General features: G+C 43.4%; 1 protein-coding gene across 1 annotated transcript in view; it reads left to right on the plus strand.

The window, feature by feature from the left end:
- ITSN1 (intersectin 1) overlaps positions 1-22,424 on the plus strand; it is a 184,360-nt gene that overhangs the window by 68,030 nt on the left and 93,906 nt on the right. The window contains exons 5-9 of the mRNA XM_065413292.1: positions 1,192-1,352; positions 4,557-4,736; positions 5,469-5,562; positions 12,526-12,626; positions 13,939-14,002. Coding sequence (XP_065269364.1) covers positions 1,192-1,352; positions 4,557-4,736; positions 5,469-5,562; positions 12,526-12,626; positions 13,939-14,002 — 600 coding nt within the window. The remainder of the gene's footprint in view (positions 1-1,191; positions 1,353-4,556; positions 4,737-5,468; positions 5,563-12,525; positions 12,627-13,938; positions 14,003-22,424) is intronic.

Raw genomic sequence — 22,424 nt, forward strand, 5'->3', positions numbered from 1 at the left:
CTGAAAATCTGGCCCATAGTGTTATGGAGGACTGGGAGTTTCCCTGTTCTTGGCGAAATATTGCTTGTCATCTCAACCATGTCTAGTATGCTTCGAGAGTACACTGATGGCACTGATATAGCAACAAATTGGCTTCAGGTTCTGTCTTACAAATTTTCCCAGCTTTGCCTCCAGTCATGTGGGCAAAGTGTTTACCTGCTCAGTTATTGAACTTCATTAATTATTGCCAATCCAGGAAGGTCCTTTTGATGACCCTTAATTTACTTACATAAATACTTTCCTTGGTGCTGATTTAATTGTAAATAAACTCAGAGTTTAACTAGACTGCCTAGCCTCTCAGCTGGGCATCTGGTCACAGTATTGTGTTGCCCCTTCCATGGCCTATAATCAAAATATAATTTTGAAATAATCCTAAAATTTTGTACTGGAGTTAGAATAATTTTTATTCTCTCTAAGGAAAGCAACATAATGCAACTCTTAATTTATAATTGCTTAAATCATTAACATGCGTTTACTTTTTTTATTTTGGTTCCCAGTTGCAGGAGCTAGTGTTGTCCCTCTTCATCCCCTCCTGCCCTCCCCACCCCCTGCTGCGCACTGTTTTCTTAAACAGTCCACTTTTTGTTTCTTCATTTGATGTACTGTAAAGTCAGAGACTGCTCTACATGAAAGCCTATTCAAAAACTGGCCTCAATGTTTTATACTTACACTATTGTCTAATTGAAAAACTCATTTGTATACTCAGCTATAATGGTGTTTAGTACAGAGCATGCATTTAAAGAGCAATTTATTATAGGACTAGCTGAAGTACAAATTTGTTGACTAAGTCATTTGGATCCCTGTGGTGCTGTGTGCAGTACCATGTCGCTTTAATTTGTGCAATTTAGCAAAGTTTCTGTAGAATTACACTAATCCTTTTCTTTCAGCTTACCATACTATAGCTCCCTTATGGAGTGAAATATAACTTAGAAAATCACAATTTCATTATTCAAAAGAAGAAATTGAGAAGTTTTCAGTTTATTCTTTAAATGGTGGCTTAGTAACCCTTGTTCTGCTCTACAGAATTCCTCTTTAAATGGGAATCAGATGATTCTTGAGTTTCTTGGTATGTGTGGGGAATTTTCTTTGCTTGTGGGAGACTTCACAAGGTCATAATTTAAAAACATAATTGTAAATCCTGCTTATTTGTAGGGCACTGGCTGACATGAACAACGATGGGAGGATGGACCAGATGGAGTTTTCTATTGCTATGAAACTTATCAAACTAAAACTACAAGGTTATCAGCTCCCCTCTGCACTCCCTTCTGCCATGAAGCAGCCTCCCATTGCTATTCCTGGTGCACCAGGGTTTGGTAAGAGCAGAATTTGTTTCTAGTTTTGTGGTATGATAACCTCTATAAAAGTTTTGTTTGGGGTGTTTATATTTTGATTTATTTCAATTTCTAAAATTGGAAAAGGTACTACTTTACAATCAAAACGATATATAGTTTAAAAACAGCCTAATGAGCCTGGCTCCTTAGCATCCAGGGATAATCAATAACAAGTCAGTTTTTCCTACTCCATTTCAGACCTTGCTCCTCTCCCTCTGTACTCTCACCAAATATTAGGAAAAGCAGATGGGCCTTGCACCATACTGTGAAGATCAACAGAGCTGGGCTGTTTCAGACCAAGGGGAGTGAATGAATTCCGAAGTTGGGGGCCCTCAATGAGACCACCTTGCTGGCAGTTTTCTTAGGTCTTCATTAATGGGTTCCAGCTCTAATACCTCTGCCACAGTTACGATCAGCGATCTTGATTTAATTTAACCAGAATAGTGTGGGAGCAGTCCACACCTGTTGGCCTATGCCAGTGTTTTTCAACCACTGTTCCGCGGCACACTAGTGTGCCGTGAGATGTTGCCTGGTGTGCCGTGGGAAAAAAATATTGCGCACTGAATAAAGTATTTTATAATTTTTCATATTTCTGTTTACTTACTATTTCATAATAAAGTAATTATAAAATACTTTCTTTGTGTTTATTTGATTCCTATTCAAGAGAATTACTTTATATATAGTCAATATAGGCACAGAGTTAAATTTTTTAACATTTTCTAATGGTGGTGTGCCTCGTGATTTTTTTCATGAAACAAGTGTGCCTTTGCCCAAAAAAAGGTTGAAAAACACTGGCCTATGCAAAGAGTGGCATTAATAATAGCCAGATTGGCTACTGCTTCTCTTGTTCTTGTAACTGATATTGCTGAAGTGGTCATGACACCAAAGAGAGGATTGGGTAATGCAGGATTGAAATAAATGGGTGGGTCAAAGCCTGGGACCTCATGCTTAATATCTTGAGTTTCTTCTGCATTCTGGTGTTGAGAACCACTTTACATGTAACCTTTAGTTTGCAACATCTCATCATCAGATGCCTGGTAATTGTGATCACCATAAAGAGTGAATTAAATAAATAATGTACAGAAGCTCCGTTCCGTTTCGAAATGCCTTGCGTAAGTCGAGTTTTGCGTAGGTCGGGAATGTATCTCCGACAATTATGCCAAAAAAACCCACCAAAGGGCACTTACGGAACTTTTTCCGTAAGTCAGGTTTGCGCAACCCGGGGAGCCATCTGTTTTTGGTAAGTGTTGCAACTAAACTCTCACACTTTAAAGCCTGTATATCTGCTAATTAGTTATTTTCCCCCCTCCCCCCTCACCAAACTTTTGCTGTTTGGTTTCTAAGTGAAGTTCAAAAGAACAAATATTGTACTTAAGGAAGAAAAAGCATAATAAAGATTGAAATTTAACTTATTATGAAGCAAGAAATCCAGCAAATAATTAGATTTTTCTTCTCCTAGCCCCACTGTAGACATGCTCCCACCTGCGTGCACGTAGCCTCACCTCTTTCCCCAGTGGAATCACTGAATCTCCTTGACCTCCACTTGTCATCTGTGCAGCTGTGCTCATACCTAAAATCTCTTATTACTGTGCTTTACCCTATTATCTTTGCATTGTTTTGTTTTGGCAGTAGGCTGCGAGCAGTTCTCCTGAAACTCATTCTTTTTGGACGGTGGCTAAATGTAGATTTTCGGTTCTCTATCCACCAGTGTTTGACAGTACTGCTCTTCATCTAGCACACAGTGAACAATTTTCGATAGCAAATTCTTATATTTCTTTGGTTAGCACTGCAGTCAGATAATCCTATTGTGATGGGTTGGATCACAGAAACCCCCCTGTGTGCCAAGACTACTTCTATCCCTGTTTTCCCTGTCAGCTCAGGACTCCAGCACCCTGTCTTGCTGAGCCAGACACTCCCGTCTGCTCCAACACAGACCCAGAGTCTGAATTACTTGCCCCAAAGCTGCAGGTTTACCTGAAAACAGCCCACAGAAGTGTGCTTGTCTTTAGCACTCAGATGCCCAACTCCCAATGGGGTCTAAACCCAGATAAATCTGTTTTACCCTGTATAAAGCTTATGCAGGGTAAACTCATAAGTTGTTCGCCCTCTATAACACTGATGGAGAGATGTGCACAGTCGTTTGCTCCCCCCAGGTATTAATACGTACTCTGAGTTAATTAATAAGTAAAAAGTGATTTTATTAAATACAGAAAGTAGGATTCAAGTGGTTCCAAGTAGTAACAGACAGAACAAAGTAAGTTACCAAGCAAAATAAAATAAAATGCGCAAATCTATGTCTAATCAAACTAAATACAGATAATCTCACCCTTAGAGATGCTTCAGAAAGTTTTTTCCTCAGACTGGACACCTTCTAGGCCTGGGCACAATTCTTTCCCCTGGTACAGCTCTTGTTCCAACTTAGATGGTAACTAGGGGATTCTTCATGATGGCTCCTCTCTCTCCCTTTGTTCTGTACCCCTCCTTTATATATCTTTTGCTTAAGGCAGGAACCGTTTGTCCCTCTGGGTTTCCACCCCCCCTCACTGGAAAAGCACCAGGTTAAAGATGGATTCCAGTTCAGGTGACATGATCACATGTCACTGCAAGACTTCATTACCCACTTGCCAGCACACACACATACAGGAAGACTCACAGGTAAAACACAGCCATCTGCAGACAATGGTCCTGGTTAATGGGAGTCATCAAGATTCCAAACCACCATTAATGGCCCACACTTTGCATAATTACAATTGGCCCTCAGAGTCATATTTTATATTTCTAGTTTTAGATACAAGAGTGGTACATTTATACAAGTAGGATGATCACATCCAGTAGATTATAAGCTTTGTAATGATACCTTACAAGAGACCTTTTGCATGAAGCATATCCCAGCTACATTATATTCACTTATCATATTTTTATAAAACCATATAGACTGCAACGTCACACCTATAATATACATACACTATGAAATATTATGCCCTGCTCCCTAAACCATTTCATGTTGCCATCACTATCTGAGAGCTTGGTAACCCTGGGATTTTTTAGAGTCTTTATCTTCACCTCAACCTGCTGTCTAATTCTAGGTTTATTGTTGTATAACTCTGCAGTCTGCAAACTCCTTAAATTATTTTCTGATACAAATGATTCTAAATTAGAAAAATGTCTACTTTTTCTTGTATGCAGGTATTGGGGGCATTGTCAGCATGCCATCTCTTACAGCTGTAGCCCCAGTACCAATGGCGTCCATTCCAGTAGTAGGAATGTCTCCACCTTTAGTATCTTCTGTTCATACAGCAGCAGTGCCTCCCCTGGCTAATGGAGCTCCTGCTGTTATACAACCTCTGCCTGCTTTTGCTCATCCTGGTATGCTGCATACTGACACTATATATTTACTTTTTTTCTGTTAACAAATTGTTGAGCAATTTTCTTTGTATCCAAAAAGCGAGAATATGGTATTAGTAACTTATTATTTTAAATAATTGCTTTATTTGGGGAATACACTTAAATTGGGTTAATTCAAATAGGATTAAAAAAAGTTTTAAACCTTAAACAAAAAACTTAAACCTTCAGTAGAAGAAATCTAGATTTATTATATTTTAAAACTACTTAGATTTTTCGGATATTTCTATACACAAACCAACAATCACCGTGAACGAAATGTTAGCACTCTAGTAAAAGTACAATAAAATTAGCTTGCCCATCATCCAGAATTGATACCTACACATTGGTACTCCTTACCTATTTGTAGCCATTAAGATAATACTGTTCTTTGGATTATTTTCAAAGTACCAGAATATACAGTATACCAATTTTTATTTTATAAAGTAAGCTGCTCTTTAATGTATCAACCAGATTTATATAAAGAATGCAAATTCAGGAAGTCATGAAGGTGATGTGTGTTCTATTTTTTGTGGGGCAGAGGAGAGGTTACAAATTTATTTTTGTATTGGGAACATTGCCTAAAAAAACCCCAAACTGATTTTAAAATCATAATACTTGTTTTGTGGGGTTAGCAGTTAGTTGTCTATCATTGTGAATTGTACAGATATGTTTCAAATTTACTTTTCAGGATTAACATTATTCTTACTATTACAGCCACATTGCCAAAGAGTTCTTCGTTTAGTAGATCTGGACCTGGGTCACAGTTAAACGCTAAACTGCAAAAGGCACAATCATTTGATGTGGCTAGGTAAGTAAGTGTAGAGTGTCTGTGCATGTGTGAAATATGCTGTAGCAGGCAGTACTGCCTTAGACTCTAATAGATTAATACCATTCTTCATTAAACTTAACTTCTGTAATTAAGAAAATCAAGTCTTGTCAAGTTATTACTTCAGAGGTTTAATAGAATATCTTCTTTAAATTTGAAATACCAGATTAGTTACAAACCATTGAAATAGAGCATTTAACTGTTTTTTTTTTTTAAGTTTCAAGTCACATTACAACATGTGGCTTTTGAGTGTGTACAGAAAAGTCTGCTTCGTTTCATATCACAAGGCCCCTCCTTTTGTGCTGCAGAAAGATAACACATTTTTCTTAGAAAATAGAGAAGTAGTTTCAGAAGTAAAATATTAAAATGTGGGAACTGTGGGAGTGCTGTCCAGAGACTAACTCTTTCTTGTAAGTTTTTCCTTATATGTAAGAATTTATTAAGACTGGTCCAAGGAGACATAAAATATTGACTTAGAGAACTTTGATGGGGGAGGGGAGTTAATAGTTGCAATATAGTGTTGAGGACTAAACAGTTGCTCAAATTCCTGTGGATTTCAGGGAAGAAAATAATTGCTTCTTCACATGCCATTTTTAAGTGTTTTAAATTTTGTTTGGCTTTTAATCTTAGCTCTCCAGGTAAATTGTCCTCGGAAATTTCTTTTGTGTCACAGTATGAGATGCTAAATGTCACTATTACTTGTCTGTAAATGAGATTAAAAATGCCTTGCAACTCAAACCTTTGTTTGTCTCAGAGTATTGTTGGGAGCACAGTGGAAGCAGTATGCTCTAATCCCCACACGGGGAGGGGAGTGTACCCCTTCCACCAGTGTGAAGTAATAGTAATTAGCTCCATAGGGACTGACATCTAGGACTCCTTAGGTAAAAGAACTGGATATTCCTTAAGACAGCTATCACAGTTATAAGGCAAACTTCACCTCTGACTCTCTGGTCTTCTAGAGCTGGGTGAGATACGGTTTTCCTTTCCTGTAAAACCTTTGAGATTTCAAAAATTTTCCTGTTACATATTGGGATGAACCTGAGACCTTTTGAAGTTTTGAGGTGGAGGAGAATAGGAGAGTGGGCAGACTATTCAGGGATCGATTTCTCTAAATATCTCCTGTTGGAGCTGTTCCACTGTATATGAAAAGTATTCACTGGGCCAGAGAGACGCTAACTTTATAGTCCAGCGAATAGTGCAGTCACTTGGGATGTGGGAGACCCAGGCTAAAGTCCGTGCTCTGAGTCAGACAGAATGCCCTAACCGTCATGCTATTAGCTATTCTGTGGTGATTAGAGTCTCTCATTTTGATCAGAAATTCCATCATTTAAACAGGTGTGGTCCCACAAAGTTTTGGTTTTGATGAATTGGCATTTTCTGATGAGAAAACATTTTTAGTAGGGCTGTCAATTAATTGCAGTTAATTTGTTTTGAATTAATTTGAGTTAACTCAATTAAAAAATTAATTGTGATCGCAGTTTTAATCACACCGTTAAAGAATACCAATTTAAATTTATTTTAAATATTTTGGATGTTTTTCTACATTTTCAAATATACTGATTTCAATTACAACACGATACAAAGTGTACAGTGTTCACTTTATATTATATTTATTTGCACTGTAAAATAAGATAAACAAAAGAAATAGTATTTTTCAATTCACTTTATACAAGTACTGTAGTGCAGTCTCTTTATCATGAAAGTGCAATTTACAAATGTAGTTTTTTTTTTTTTTCCGTTACATTGTTTTGGTTTTAGGGCAGTTATGTAAAACTTTAGCACCTACAAGTCCATACTGCTGATTACTGGTTCTGCTCGATAACGATTCAAAGCAGTGCAGACTGATGCATGTTCATTTTTCATCATCTAAGTCAGATGCCACCAGGTTGATTTTCTTTTTTGGTGGTTCAGGTTCTGTAGTTTTCCGAATCAGTGTGTTGCTCTTTTAAGACTTCTGACAGCATGTTCCACGCCTTGTCCCTCTCAGATTTTAGAAGGCACTTCAGATTTCTGAAACCTTGGGTCAAGTGTTATAGCTCTCTTTAGAAATCTTATATTGGTACCTTCTTTGCATTTTGTCAAATCTGCAATGAAAGTGTTCTTATATTGAACATATGCTGAGTCGTCGTCCAAGACTGCCATAACACGAAATATATGGCAGAATGCAGATAAAACCACGGAGCAGGAGACATAATTCTCCCCCAAGGAGTTCAGTCACAAATTTAATTAACACATTATTTTTTTAATGATAGCCATCAGTATGGAAGCATGTCCTTTGGAATGGTGGTCAAAGCATGAAGGGACATACGAATGTTTAGCATATAAACATGGCATGTAAACCCATGCAATGCCAGCTGCAAAAGTGCCATGCGAACAGGGCCGGCTCCAGGCACCAGGCAACCAAGCTGGTGCTTGGGGCGGCACCTGGAGGGGGGCGGCGCGGCGCTCGGGCCGCCGGGGAGAGCGGGGCCATATAAACATGGCATGTAAACCAGGCACTTTTGCAGCTGGCATTGCAATGTGCTGCAGAAAGATAACACATTTTTCTTAGAAAATAGAGAAGTAGTTTCAGAAGTAAAATATTAAAATGTGGGAACTGTGGGAGTGCTGTCCAGAGACTAACTCTTTCTTGTAAGTTTTTCCTTATATGTAAGAATTTAGGCAAAAGTGCCTCCTCCCGGCCGCCGGGGGGAGAGCGGAGCCCCCGCCGGGGCTCGCCGCCCTGCCCCCGCCGCGGCTCGCCGCCCTGCCCCCGGTGCTCTGGCCGCGGGGGGGGGGGGGGGAGAGCCGAGCCCCCGCCGGGGCTCGCCGCCCTCCCCCCCCGCGCCCTGCCCCCGGCTGCCGGGGGGAGAGCGGAGCCCCCGCCGGGGCTCGCCACCCTCACCCCGGTGCTCCGGCTGCCCTCCCCCCGGCGGGAGAGCGGAGCCCCCGCCGGGGCTCGCCGCCCTGCCCCCGCCGCGGCTCGCCGCCCTCCTCCCAGGGCTCCGGCCGCCCTCCCCTCCGGCGCCCTCCTCCCGGCCGCCGGGGGGAGAGCGGAGCCCCCGCCGGGGCTCGCCGCCCTGCCCCCGCCGCGGCTCGCCGCCCTGCCCCCGGTGCTCTGGCCGCGGGGGGGGGGGGGGGGAGAGCCGAGCCCCCGCCGGGGCTCGCCGCCCTCCCCCCCCGCGCCCTGCCCCCGGCTGCCGGGGGGAGAGCGGAGCCCCCGCCAGGGCTCGCCACCCTCACCCCGGTGCTCCGGCTGCCCTCCCCCCGGCGGGAGAGCGGAGCCCCCGCCGCGGCTCGCCGCCCTGCCCCCGCCGCGGCTCGCCGCCCTGCCCCCGGCGCTCTGGCCGCGGGGGGGGGGGGGAGAGCCGAGCCCCCACTGGGGCTCGCCGCCCTCCTCCCAGGGCTCCGGCCGCCCTCCCCTCCGGCGCCCTCCTCCCGCCCGCCGGGGGGAGAGCGGAGCCCCCGCCGGGGCTCGCCGCCCTGCCCCCGCCGCGGCTCGCCGCCCTGCCCCCGGTGCTCTGGCCGCGGGGGGGGGGGGGGAGAGCCGAGCCCCCGCCGGGGCTCGCCGCCCTCCCCCCCCCCCGCGCCCTGCCCCCGGCTGCCGGGGGGAGAGCGGAGCGGGGGCTCGCCACCCTCACCCCGGTGCTCGCCGCCCCCCCCCCCCGGTCGGCAAAAAAGCCAGAGCCGGCCCTGCATGCGAATGCCTGTTCTCACTTTCAGGTGACATTGTAAATAAGAAGCAGGCAGCATTATCTCCCATAAATGTAAACAAACTTGTTTCTCTTAGCAATTGGCTGAACAAGAAGTAGAACTGAGTGGACTTGTAGGCTCTAAAGTTTTACATTGTTTTATTTTTGAATGCAGTTTTAAAAAAATCTACATTTGTAAGGTGTAAATATTTGTAAACAAAAATAGTATAAAGTGACTACTGTATACTTTGTATTCCATGTTGTAGTTGAAATCAATATATTTGAAAATGTAGAAAAGATCCAAAAATATTTAAATAAAATGGTATTCTATTATTGTTTAACAGTGCAATTAAAACTGCAATTAATCATGACAGCCCTAATTTTTAAGAGTTCTAGCACGAGCCCCACTACCCTGAATCTGTTGACCTGTGCTGCAGTTCTTGTTCCCACCATGGGCTCCAAAATTCAGTGTAGACATACCTTCTCAGACTTGAGCTCTGGGCTGCTGTTCCCTGTGATCAGTCATGATTATCTCAGCAGGCCTGACTTCTCTTCAGTGCCTGCAGTTCTGTTCCCTCTGGGAACAGTGACAGTGCTTTAAGAAGGCTCTCTATTCACTGGTTACCAAAGTATTACTTACTTAGAACCAAAACGTTTTAGAGAACAGATCTTAAAACAATAAACTAATCTCTACACATCGCTGCCTCTCTAAAGCTTAACATTGCAGGTAGCAGGAAAGGTCCATTTTCTTCAGACTCCCTCCATAGATCTGTTCTCTGTGTCAGCCTGTCCGCCCTTGAGACCTCTTCACAGTTGACACCTCCTCCATTCCTCTCTTTTTGACTGTTCAGTGTTTGTTTGGAGGATACTTGTCTAGATCCATTGTGACAGGTTTCAGAGTGGTAGCCGTGTTAGTCTGTATCAGCAAAAAGAATGAGGAGTATTTGTGGCACCTTAGAGACTAACAAATTTATTTGGGCATAAGCTTTCATGGGCTAAAACCCACTTCATCAGATGCATGCAGTGGAAAATACAGTAGGAAGACACACACACACACACACACACACACACACACACACACACACACACACACACACCCCATGAAAAAATGGGGGTTGCCATACCAATTCTAACGAGACTAATCAATTAAGGTGGACTATTATCAGCAGGAGGAAAAAATACTTTTGTAGGACTGTAAGCTTACAGACAGCCCCCCAACCTGAAGCAAATACCAGCAACCACACAACAAAAACACTAACCCAGGAACCTATCCTTGCAACAAAGCCCGTTGCCAACTCTGTCCTATTCAAGGTACACCATCATAGGACCTAATCACATCAGCCACATCATCAGGGGCTCGTTCACCTGCACATCTACCAATGTGATATATGCCATCATGCACCAGCAATGCCCCTCTGCCATGTACATTGGCCAAACCGGACAGTCTCTACGCAAAAGAATAAATGGACACAAATCAGACGTCAAGAATTATAACATTCAAAAACCAGTCGGAGAACGCTTCAACCTCCCTGGACACTCAATTACAGACCTAAAAGTCGCAATTTTTCAACAAAAAAACTTCAAAAACAGACTCCAATGAGAAACTGTAGAACTGGAATTAATTTTCAAACTGGACACCATTAAATTATGCTTGAATAAAGACTGGGAGTGGATGGGTCATTACACAAACTAAAAACTATTTCCCCATGTTAATTCCCCCCCCTACTGTTACTCACACCTTCTTGTCAGCTGTTTGAAATGGGCCATCCTGATTATCACTACAAATGTTTTTTTTTTCTCCTGCTGATAATAGCCCACCTTAATTGATTAGTCTCGTTAGAATTGGTATGGCAACCCCCATTTTTTCATGGGTGTGTGTGTGTGTGTGTGTGTGTGTGTGTGTGTATTTATACAATATTCCTTCTGTATTTTCCACTCCATGCATCTGATGAAGTGGGTTTTAGCCCACGAAAGCTTATGCCCAAATAAATGTGTTAGTCTCTAAGGTGCCACAAGTACTCCTTGTTCTTTTTGTAGATCCATTGTGTTGCTTTCCAGCTTGTTTTTCCCAGAGCCCCTTATTAAGTTACATCAATACAGGAAAGTCTTATAACTTGTTATACAATAACTTCACTGATCAGTTCACATACAGTGATCATAAAATTATTATATCTTAGTATTCTTAGATTATTACATAGCAGCTCCATATCTGTCACCACAGCCATCCAATACTGGGGAATAAACAGGAAGAGATTGCGGGGGACAAATGCACACAAATATGGTGGCTTTTCAGCGATCAATATTTTAAAAATCTTTTAAATTCACCTTTCATCACTTAATTTAAGACATTAATATGTTGTGTTCCAGTGCAAAATGTAGATGTGCTTTAAGATTAAAAGGAGCTTACTAGTTTAATAACTTCAATTTAAAATAAATATATAGTTTGAGGAGGGGGAGGGGGATAAGGGATGCAGACTGGCTCAGGCAATGTTAGAATGGAAAATAAGAAACACTACCAGTTTAGTGGTTTCAGTTCTTCTCAGGTCAGTAGGGAAGGTAGTTTCTATGCAATCTGTTCAGTGGCCTATGTGAAAGAAATTGGATTGTCTCAGTCCAATTCTTACTGTGTCCTAGTGTCCTGGCATGTTTTGGCAGTCTTAATAGAGGACCAAGGGTTAAATGGGGCTGAAGACATTTCATTCCTATACCTGCTCTCTCCAGTTCTTAGTATTGAGACACATTGGCAGGCTAGCATCACGAAACTGTCTCTGCAAATAGCTGACCTATTTAAAATACTTGTATTTTCTGTTAGCTCTGTTTGTTTCTTTTCAGCTCTGTTTGTTTTTCCTAATCGGCCTCTGGTTGGTTGGTTGCTAGGCTGGAAAGACAGCTGGTTAAGGTTAGCATAAGATGAGATGCTGTTTCTACCAACTACATGGAGAGTTTCCAACCATACAACTGAACAAAGATTTTGCATATCTTGAGTCTTCCAAAGCACATAGATTATTTACTTCTCTACCTTTCCGAAAAAGCAAAGCTATCTATGACAAGGATGAATATTTGACCTAATTTGGGATAAGAAACATGCTTTTAAAATGCTGAACTGGGTCACTGTTCTCAATCACAACTTCAGTAGTGTGTAATATTTTTGACGTAAGAGTTGGGAAAAATTGTTGAAAGAACAAATTCAGATGTAAAACTTGAACTTCAATCTGTCCTCCTGTAGCTTGAAACATTTAAACGTAATTGAGTTTTTTCTCTCTCCTAATTCCAGTGTGCCTCCTGTAGCAGAATGGGCTGTTCCTCAGTCATCAAGACTGAAATATAGGCAGCTGTTCAATAGCCATGACAAAATGATGAGTGGACACTTAACAGGTATTAGAACAATTTTTATATTTTTTTATTTTTTGCTTCCATTTGATTGATCTTTGACAATTATATGTCTGTTCATGTGGTGCTTAAATTATGGAAGGCGAGTGACAGCTGAGTTCCCATAGTGAAATGCGAGGGAAAAAATGCTTATTTTCTATGTTGTTTTCCATCCGCACTTTGATTACAATTGAGAGCAAACATATGATCATTTGTGAGCGGTTGCTACTTAAGGCTTGTCTACACAGGGAAGTTAGGGTGTGAATTTATGGCACGCTAGCTACTCTGCACTAACTCCCCAAGTGGACCCTCTGACTGCATTAAAAGAGCCTGCATGAGAACACATTTAGTGTGCAGTCAGAGGCTCTTAGTAAAATGGGCGAGGGTTGGGGAAGGGAGTTCCAAAGCCACCTAATGCCCCTGGTACAGGATTATGAGAGGTACTGGGCACCTGCAAATTCCATTAACTTCTTGCTAACTTTTTTCCTCTCCTCACTCCTGCTTTCACACTGATTTATTGAAAAGGTGGTCCCTTCTAGCCTTAAACTCTAACTCTGAGATCCACGCCCCAGAACTTACTTCATTTTCTTTTTGAAACTTATCCTGATGGTGTAGTTGGACAGGGCTCCTGATCCCCATTGACCACCCAAAAAGAAAAGGCCTTTGACAATTGTGGGATTCTTCTTGTCCCCCTTACTCCTTGTTGACAACCTACCAAGCGGGTGAAGAGGCCTGTTGGGTGAAAGTGCTGAGAAGTGATTAACACTTTCACCTGGCTGGCAGCCTCATCACCTGGCTGGTAGGCTGTCAACAAGGAGCTTTCTCTTCAGACCACACACACAGTTGCCTCTGCCCAAGAGAGGACCCACCCCCAATGAGGGGAGGCACTGAGCATGTACAGGAATCCTCCCTCACCCCTATGTCATCCCAAGAGCTTATTGTGAGGTATGAAATTGGTTGTGGCAAACTGTGACTCATGCGAAGGACATGGGTGGCTGGATCAAGCTTTGTGTGTCCCTTTCATGAGGGACATTTTCCCCATCATGATAGAAAACTGCCTGTGCAGTGGGAAAGGGTACATCAAATGTGAGATTACTAACCCGAGCAGCATTCCTTAATCTTAGATATTCTTTTAAAATAACTTCCCTCTTGTACACCGTGACAATTTGTTCTGAGTAGTAGTAGTAGTATGTTCAGCTTTAACACATAGGGACTGATATTTTCCAGGTCAACCCCTCAAAACTGAGTTCTGCTCCGGAATAATGTTTGCTGATTTTTTGTTTTTGTTTGTTTCTTAACCCTTGTTCTAATTTGTTAGGTCCACAAGCAAGAACTATCCTTATGCAATCAAGTTTACCACAGGCTCAGTTGGCTACAATATGGTAAAGATAGTTCCTTTAATTTTTCTCAAATCAGAAAAGTACTTATCACTCTGGATTATACCCTTTCTGCTAACTTGTTAAATTTTTCTGTCTTTTTCTTTACACAAGATATACACTAAAAACTGCATACTTGTACACATTAACATTACTATTTAATAATGCAAAAAAGAACAGGAGTACTTGTGGCACCTTAGAGACTAACAAATTTATTTGAGCATAAGCTTTCGTGGGCTACAGCCCACTTCTTCGGATGCATAGAATGGAACATATATTGAGATAGAGATAGATAGATAGAGATATATATATATACACACACACACACACACAGAGCATGAAAAGGTGGGAGTCGTCTTACCAACTCTGAGAGGCCAATTAAGTAAGAGGGGAAAAAAAACTTTTGAAGTGATAATCAAGATAGGCAACTCCCACCTTTTCATGCTCTCTGTATGTGTATATCTATCTCCTCAATATATGTTCCATTCTATGCATCCGAAGAAGTGGGCTGTAGCCCACGAAAGCTTATGCTCAAATAAATTTGTTAGTCTCTAAGGTGCCACAAGTACTCCTGTTCTTTTTGCGGATACAGACTAACACGGCTGCTACTCTGAAACCTATTTAATAATGGGCATTATCAGAGGAATTAGATTAGTTGCCATGGCATTTTTCTAATGTCCGCTAATTCTTATAAAATGTAAAAAATGGTTCATAAAAGGAACTCTTCAAGTTTATTTTACATTAGATACCTATAATATTCCTCACCTTCTGTATGAGTTGAAAACATACCTGGCATTTTTACTTGGTTTTGTTTTTTAGTTGTTCCTAAAAAAGCCACTTTGTTTCTCTTACCTGTAGTGAAATTATACCCTGGTACGTAATACAAAAAAGTATTTTTTTTAAATGTGTAATAAAGAAAACCGTAGCCTGTAAAATTGCCCTTTATCACTAGTTGTGTCCTGGCAGAAGCATTAACTCATTGAGTTTCTCCTCTTTGATGTGCATTAAAGGAGTGTCTTTTGTTTTTTCCTTAGCATTCTTATCTACCAAAGTAGATTGCCTTCTATTAACATAACCAACCAGGTCCCTCATTTCTCCTTCAGCCTGAGTAAACTCTTGTACCTTGCTTTGTAATTGCATAGTGGCTTTAGTATTTATTTATTTATTTATTTAATTTGCCTTTTTACTACTCTCCTGGTATTTTGGTTCCTGATTGTTCAGGGTCACCTTCTGTGATGTTTGAAATGGCCTCCATGACTTGCATCTGAAGAAGTGAGGTTCTTACCCACGAAAGCTTATGCTCCCAATACTTCTGTTAGTCTTAAAGGTGCCACAGGACCCTCTGTTGTTTTTACATGCCACTTATGTGTATTTTAACTGATTGATTGTTCTCTGCTGGCTATTTTTAATTAACTTCCTCTCTTCTTAAATCTCTGCTTGACATTCAGTGTCTCACTACAGTACTACCACATGATTTCCCCTGTGCTAGGATGTCAACTATATTGTCACTGTTGCATAGTGGCTCTGCCATATTTGCTTTCTAAGCCAAACCCTACATGTTATTCAGGACCTACAGTAGCCTCTTCTCTTTTGTTTCCTAACAAAGTTGCTATAAGAAGCAATGGCAACCCAATAATCCAGAAGATCACTAGCTGTGACTGGGGTCCCAGTGAGGGCCAGCGGAGGTCACTCAATTAGGGTGAACTGCAAAGAATGGGGTAAATAATCCCCGAAGCTGGTGGATATTTTCAATACTTAGATTTACCAAGCCAGCATAAAACAGCTTCTTTATTACTTCACTGGTTGCCCAGAAACCAACACCACAGTTCCCTTGAAGTAACCCAGCCTTAGGTCTCAATCCAGGTACCCAAGTCAAATATGATGAAGATTTCTGAAAAATCTTATTTCATCATATAAAAGAAAAGGTTCTACCAATTCCAAAGGATCGGACACATTACCTCCCAGGTTATTGAATATTCCAGATCTTACCCAAATACATGCTTACAGCCAATTCTTATTAATTAAACTAAAATTTATTAGAAAAGAGAGAGAATACAGTTAAAAGATCAATATACATATAGACATGAGTTCAATTCTTGAGGTTCAGATACATAGCAGAGATGGTGAGCTTTGTAGTTGCAAAGAGTTCTTTTAGAATTTTAGTCCATAGGTTATAGTCCAATGTCCAATATCACATTCAGGGAGTAGCAGCTTAACTGGGATCTCAATCTGGCAACTCAAACTTCCCCTGATGAAGCTTAAGCAGATCTGAGATGTCAGGATCAGGACCCAGTGGTCTTTTATACAGTTTCACTTGACCATACAGTTCTGGGTAAACAATAGGCTTTTGATTTAACCTCCTGTTTCCTAAGCACCAGCAGTAATTAGTTACACAAATTAACATAGGGCAATTTATCCATTAGGCAGTCTATTACAAACTTCAAAGAGACATATAGACAATGACATTCTTTCACCCAAGATTCATCTAAATGTTAATATTCCCCTTTTGACCTCTGAATTAATAGTTATAGTGACAGACAGGAACTGTCTGTTTACATGACTATTATCTAAAATACACACAATTAGTATCACCTCTAATTCTTTAACAATACAGGTTTGTATTTCAAAGTTCTAGCCTATCTAGCCTTGAATGGCCTTAATTACCTTTTTTAATATGTCTCTACAGGCTGACCCTGGGTTAGTTAGCCTGCAAGATGCTTAACCCTTTCCGGCCATGTGTTACACTCATTATAAGATTCATTGCAAGTATATAACAGTGGTAGCAACAGTGGTTGGCATAATTATACACCTCTACCCCGATATAACGTGACCCGATATAACACGAATTCGGATATAACGCGGTAAAGCAGCGCTCCGGGTGGGGCGGGGCTGCACACTCCGATGGATAAAAGCAAGTTCGATATAACGCAGTTTCATCTATAACGTAGTAAGATTTTTTTTGGCTCCCGAGGACAGCGTTATATCGGGGTAGAGGTGTACTTTAATCAGACAACGTCACACTAGCCAAAGATGTAATACTTGCTGCCAGGGCTTGAAGTGTGTGGATGGCTGGGGGTGGATGGAGGGGAACAGCTGACACATTTGAGAAGTTCCAAACATAACTTGTAGCTCTTCTTTGAGTGATGTCCCTATGGGTGCTCCACTGTAGGTGCGGCAGTGCCCCCTGCACCTTGGATCAGAGATCTTCATCAGCAGTGCCCGTCGGACCACACATGTGCATCTCCCCATCTTGCGCCATGAATGGGACATGTGTGTGTGTGTGTATATATATATAGCGTTGTACGGTCTGACTGCCCCCCAGTTCCCTCTCTACTCCCTTTGGTCTGGGACAGAATCCGCAGCAAAGCCTGCTTCTCCTTTTGATCTCTGAGATAGTGCCTTACCTGTTAGTTTTAGTATAATTTAGTAGTTAGTTCTTCCTTTCTCATCCTCTCCCTATTAAAAATAAATAAATATTTTTTTTGTCCTCTTACTCTCCCATAGCTTACCCTTCATAGCTCTTACCCTTCAGAGCTTAGGTTTTCGTTTTGCCGCTTCCCGCCATTCCCGACTGAGAAGCTTTTCTCATCACCCTTATCTCTAGATGTCCTGGGTTTAAGAAGTGCGTTTCCTGCTGGGACACCTTCCTGGTAACTGATGGTCACCCACAGTATATTTGCTGCGTGGGACAGGGACACGTACCAAAAAAGTGTACTCTTTGCCATAACTGACTGCCAGGTCTAGAAAATGTAGGACATTTGGCTGCGACTTCTCCTCATGGAGAAATCATTGCGTCCAGCATCAGACCCTGGCCCGGACGTTTCACCTGTGCAGCTCTAACGCTCCACTTGGTTGTCCACTGACCCTCATTTGCCCTGTCCTTCTAAAAGAAAATCTTCTCTTTCCCACACATGGGAAGAAACAGGCTCCCCCATGAGCTTCTGAGGCACCACCCACCAGAACGTCATCCCCTGCAAGGTCAGTTCCCTCACATCCTCGGAGAGGGGACGTAGCTCCACGGACCATCCAAGTACCTCTAGTACCGGAGCTAAGCAAAGGTCTAAAGACCCCAAGAGGGCAGACCTACAGCCGTTGGCACCATCTCTTGGCACTGGTACCAACTGCCCTAACCAGACCAACTTTGGGCACCACAGCACGGAGAAAACCACCAGCGCCGAGGTCCATTTTAGCACTGAGCAAGTCTTCAACTCCATCTGGTGTCTGGTCAAGAGAATGCACCTCTCCCTCAGGCACTGACCCATGCGCTGGTGTTGGTGATGCTCCTCCCCAGGAGTTCAGAAACCCCAAGGACCTGCTTGTATCTTATCTTCTTGAGTCACCACTACTCAGACACAATCTCCCTCCACTTCCATCCTCCTCTCCAGAATCACAGCATTGTTCCCTTTCCCCTCCGAGGATGGCACTACCCTTCCCCAGCATTGCAGAGGAGGAGGAGTACTTTGTCCCACTCTCATACTTGGGACAGGCACAAGATGCATCTTCTACATGTCTTCACTATCCACAGCCGGACCAGAGCCCTGCTATGGACCGCAATGGATTTAATCCCACATGCTGCTCCCTCCATATTGGCCATACAGGATCCTTGGGGCCATAAACAGGGCACAGTTTGGAAAGCCTCCCATAGAGCAAAGCCAGAGGCCTACACATTCACCATCTCCATCGGTCTCTTGACCACGAGACTGAACCTCTCCCCATAGCAGACAAGGAGGAAGATCAAGAGGAGGAAGTTTCACCACCACTCCACTTCTCCTCTTCTTCCCCCGATGAGGCTATCATGCCTCCACCCCCTACTGCAGCAAATGACTTTAAAAGCTTTCAGGAGTTGTTTCACAGGATTGCAGACTCCCTCTAGATTCCTTTGGAGGAAGTGAAAGAACAGCAGCATAAACTCCTCGACATCCTGCGTGCATCCTCATCCTCCAAAGTAGACCTTCCTGTCAGTGAGGCCCTTCTCGACCCCACCAAGGTGCTCTGCAGACCCAGGTGTCTATCCCACCAACCTGCAAGTGGGCAGACAAAAAATATTACATTCTTGCAAATGACATGGAATCTCTTTTCTCACTCCATTCCAAATTCCTTCGTTGTCAACGCCGTACACAAAAAGGGATGCCAATACCAACCTCAATCCACTGCTCATGACAGACTGGAAGCAATCGGAACTACACCTCTACCCCGATATAATGCGACCCGATATAACATGAATTCGGATATAACGCGGTAAAGCAGCGATCCAGGAGGGCGGGGCTGCGCACTCTGGTGGATCAAAGCAAGTTCGATATAACGCGGTTTCACCTATAACGCAGTAAGATTTTTTTTTTTTTTGGCTCCTGAGGACAGCGTTATATCGGGGTAGAGGTATATATGGACGCACGACTTATTTATCAGCTACGCTCCAATTCCGGATATCCAACTACAAGGCTCTCATGGCCAAATACAATTATCTCAACTATTCCAAAATACAGGAACTCTGCTAAGACCTTCCTGATGACAAAAAAGAGCAACTCCAGGCACTTGTATCCGAAGGATACCTCTTGGCCTGTATGGCTTTACAAGCCCCCTTGGACTCCATGGATACCACTGCCCATTCCATCATGAGTGCCGTAGTCATGAGACGGGCATCATAGCCACACCTCTCTGGCCTTCCTAAGGAGGTATAAACCACTGTCGAGGACCTACCCTTTGAGGGCCCCAAATTATTTGCGGAGTGTACGGATGAGTCCCTACACTCCCTTAAGGATTCTTAAGCAACTCTCTGCTCTCTTGGCATTTACTCACCAGCGCCAATGAGACACCTGGGGAAATACCAACTTCCTCCATGATCCCGACCACAGCAATACACCCCCCAACAACCGTGCGATACTCAACACAGTTGACAGAAGCCCCCTACCAAGCACAGACATGTGACTTCTCAAGGGCTACCTCTCACATACCTTTGGCCAAATAATTTTGAAGGTGTGTTCGAGGCCCTGAGAAGCCTCCCTCTATTCCAGTCAAAACAATCATCTCCAACATTCCACCAGTTTGGCAATCTTCTATCCCCTTTCTTTCCATCATGGCAGCTACTTACCTCAGACAAGTGGGTTTTAGGGATAATCAAGAAAGCATACTCCATTCCTTTCCTATCTCTTCCCTCCCCACCCCACCCCCTTCATGTTCCTCTTCAGGGATCCTTCTCACGAACCCCTTCTACAAGAAGAAATAAATCACCCTCTGCAACTGGGAGCCATAGAGCCGGTCCCATCCCAGCACAGAGGGAAGGGTTTTTATTCCCATTATTTTCTGATTCAAAAGAAATCCGGCGGGTGGAGCCAATCCTAGACCTTCGAAACCTAAACGAGTTAGTCAAACTGCAACGCTTCAAGATGGTTATCTGTTCTACCATTATCCCGGCACTTGAACAGGGGGACTGCTTCTTGTTCCTCAACCTCCAAGACTCATACTTTCACATCACGATATACCCTGCCCACACCTGCTTTCTCCGATTCATCCTGGGGACTGATCACTAGGGCTCAGTGTCTGTCACAGAGGTCGCGGAAGTCACTGGTTCCATGACTTTCCATGACCTCCATGACTTCTGCAGTGGCCAGTGTGACTAACCCCAGGGCCGCTCAAGCAGCTGGCTCTGGGACCAGCTGCTCAGGTGGCCCTAGGGATAGCCACACAGGCTGCTGCTCGGCTGGCCCCTGGCAGTGGTCCTAGGGTGGCCGGAATAGCCACGGTTTGCTAGCCCTGGCAGCGGTGCTGCTGGCCCCAGGTACGCCCCAGCAGCAGCATCTCCTCCCTCACGCGCCACCTCACACTCCCCAAGATTTAGTCACAGGTATTTAAGTCATGGACAGGTCACAGGCCATGAATTTTTTTTATTGCCTGTGACCTGTCCATGACTTTTACTAAAAATACCTGTGACTAAATCGTAGTCTTACTGATCACTAGCAATACAAAGTACTGCTCTTCAAACTCTTGACAGCCCCTTGTGTGTTCTCCAAAGTCCTTGTGGTAGTGGCTGCCTACCTACACAAAGAAGGCGTTGTCGTCTTTCCATACTTAGATGACTGCCTCCTCAAAACCCCATCCAAAACAGATGCTCTTCACAATGTCTGAGTGACAATGGACCTTTCTCGAGCTTTGGGCTTTGCATAAACCTGGAGAAATCTACACTAACATTGGTGCAACACCTGGTGTTTGAGGCACAGTTGGATGCCATACAAGCCAGAGCCTTCCTCCCAGCTCTCAGATTTTCAGTTATAGTCAATCTTGTATTCACGGTGAGAACCTGTCCCCAGATCTCAGCCAGGGCATGTCGCCAACTACTTGGCCACATGGCAGCAGCCGCCTTCATGGTAAAGTACGCACATGTTATGTCTCAAGGCATAGCTACATAGTCTATGTACCTCACAAACACATCCTTCACAAACTCCTATCTATACCTATGAAGGTCAAGGACTAACTAGTCTGGTGGACACAGATCAAAAACATTTGTGTCGTGGTCCCTTTCCTTTAACCAGCACCGTCCATGATTCTAACAACCGACTCCTTAATTGATTGGGGAGCACACCTTCACATTCACACAGTGCAGGACAGATGGTCCTTAACCGAATCTACCCTACACATCAACGTCCTAGAGTTATGAGCAGTCTGCAATACCTGCTGATGTTTTCTCCCACTGATAGTGTGATGTGCTATCAGAGTCATGACTGACAATATGGCCTGCATGTTCTACATCAACAGGCAAGGTTGAGCGAGATCTCACTCTCTACTCTCAGAGGCACTGAAGTTATGGAACTGGTGTATCCAACACTGCATCACCATCTTAGCTGTATATCTCCCTGGACACCAGAACACCACTGCAGGCTCACTGAGCAGGAGATTCTCCCACAATCACACATGGGAACAAGATACGGGAGTCCTTCAGCACATCCTCAACTGCTGGGGATTACCCTCCATAGGCCTCTTGGCCACACTGGCGAATTCCCACTGCCCTTAGTTTTGCTCAAGAGTGGGTCGAGGATGCGGATTCCTGGAAGATGCCTTCCTTATCACATGGGATACACTGGTACTCTGCCTTCCCTCCCTTCCCCCTTCTGTTCAGAGTACTCCACAAGAACCAAGGGGACAGAGCCAGAGTCATGCATATAGCTCCGACATGGCCACCCCAGATCTGGTATACTTACCTCATTTGCATGACAGTATGCCCTCCAACCACTATCTGTCCAACTCAGTGACTTCTTTTACAGGATGAGGGTTGCATCCTCCATCCCAATCCACAGCTACTCCACCTGAACACATGGCTCCTCCATGGTGCTGGGATTCAGAAATAACCTCTTTGGAAGCAGTTAAATGTACTTTCGAACAGCAGGCGTGATATGACTAGAGGCACTTACCTCCACAAATGGACTAGAATCCAATC

Source organism: Emys orbicularis, chromosome 1, assembly GCF_028017835.1.
Source record: "Emys orbicularis isolate rEmyOrb1 chromosome 1, rEmyOrb1.hap1, whole genome shotgun sequence".
Lineage (NCBI taxonomy): Eukaryota > Metazoa > Chordata > Testudines > Emydidae > Emys > Emys orbicularis.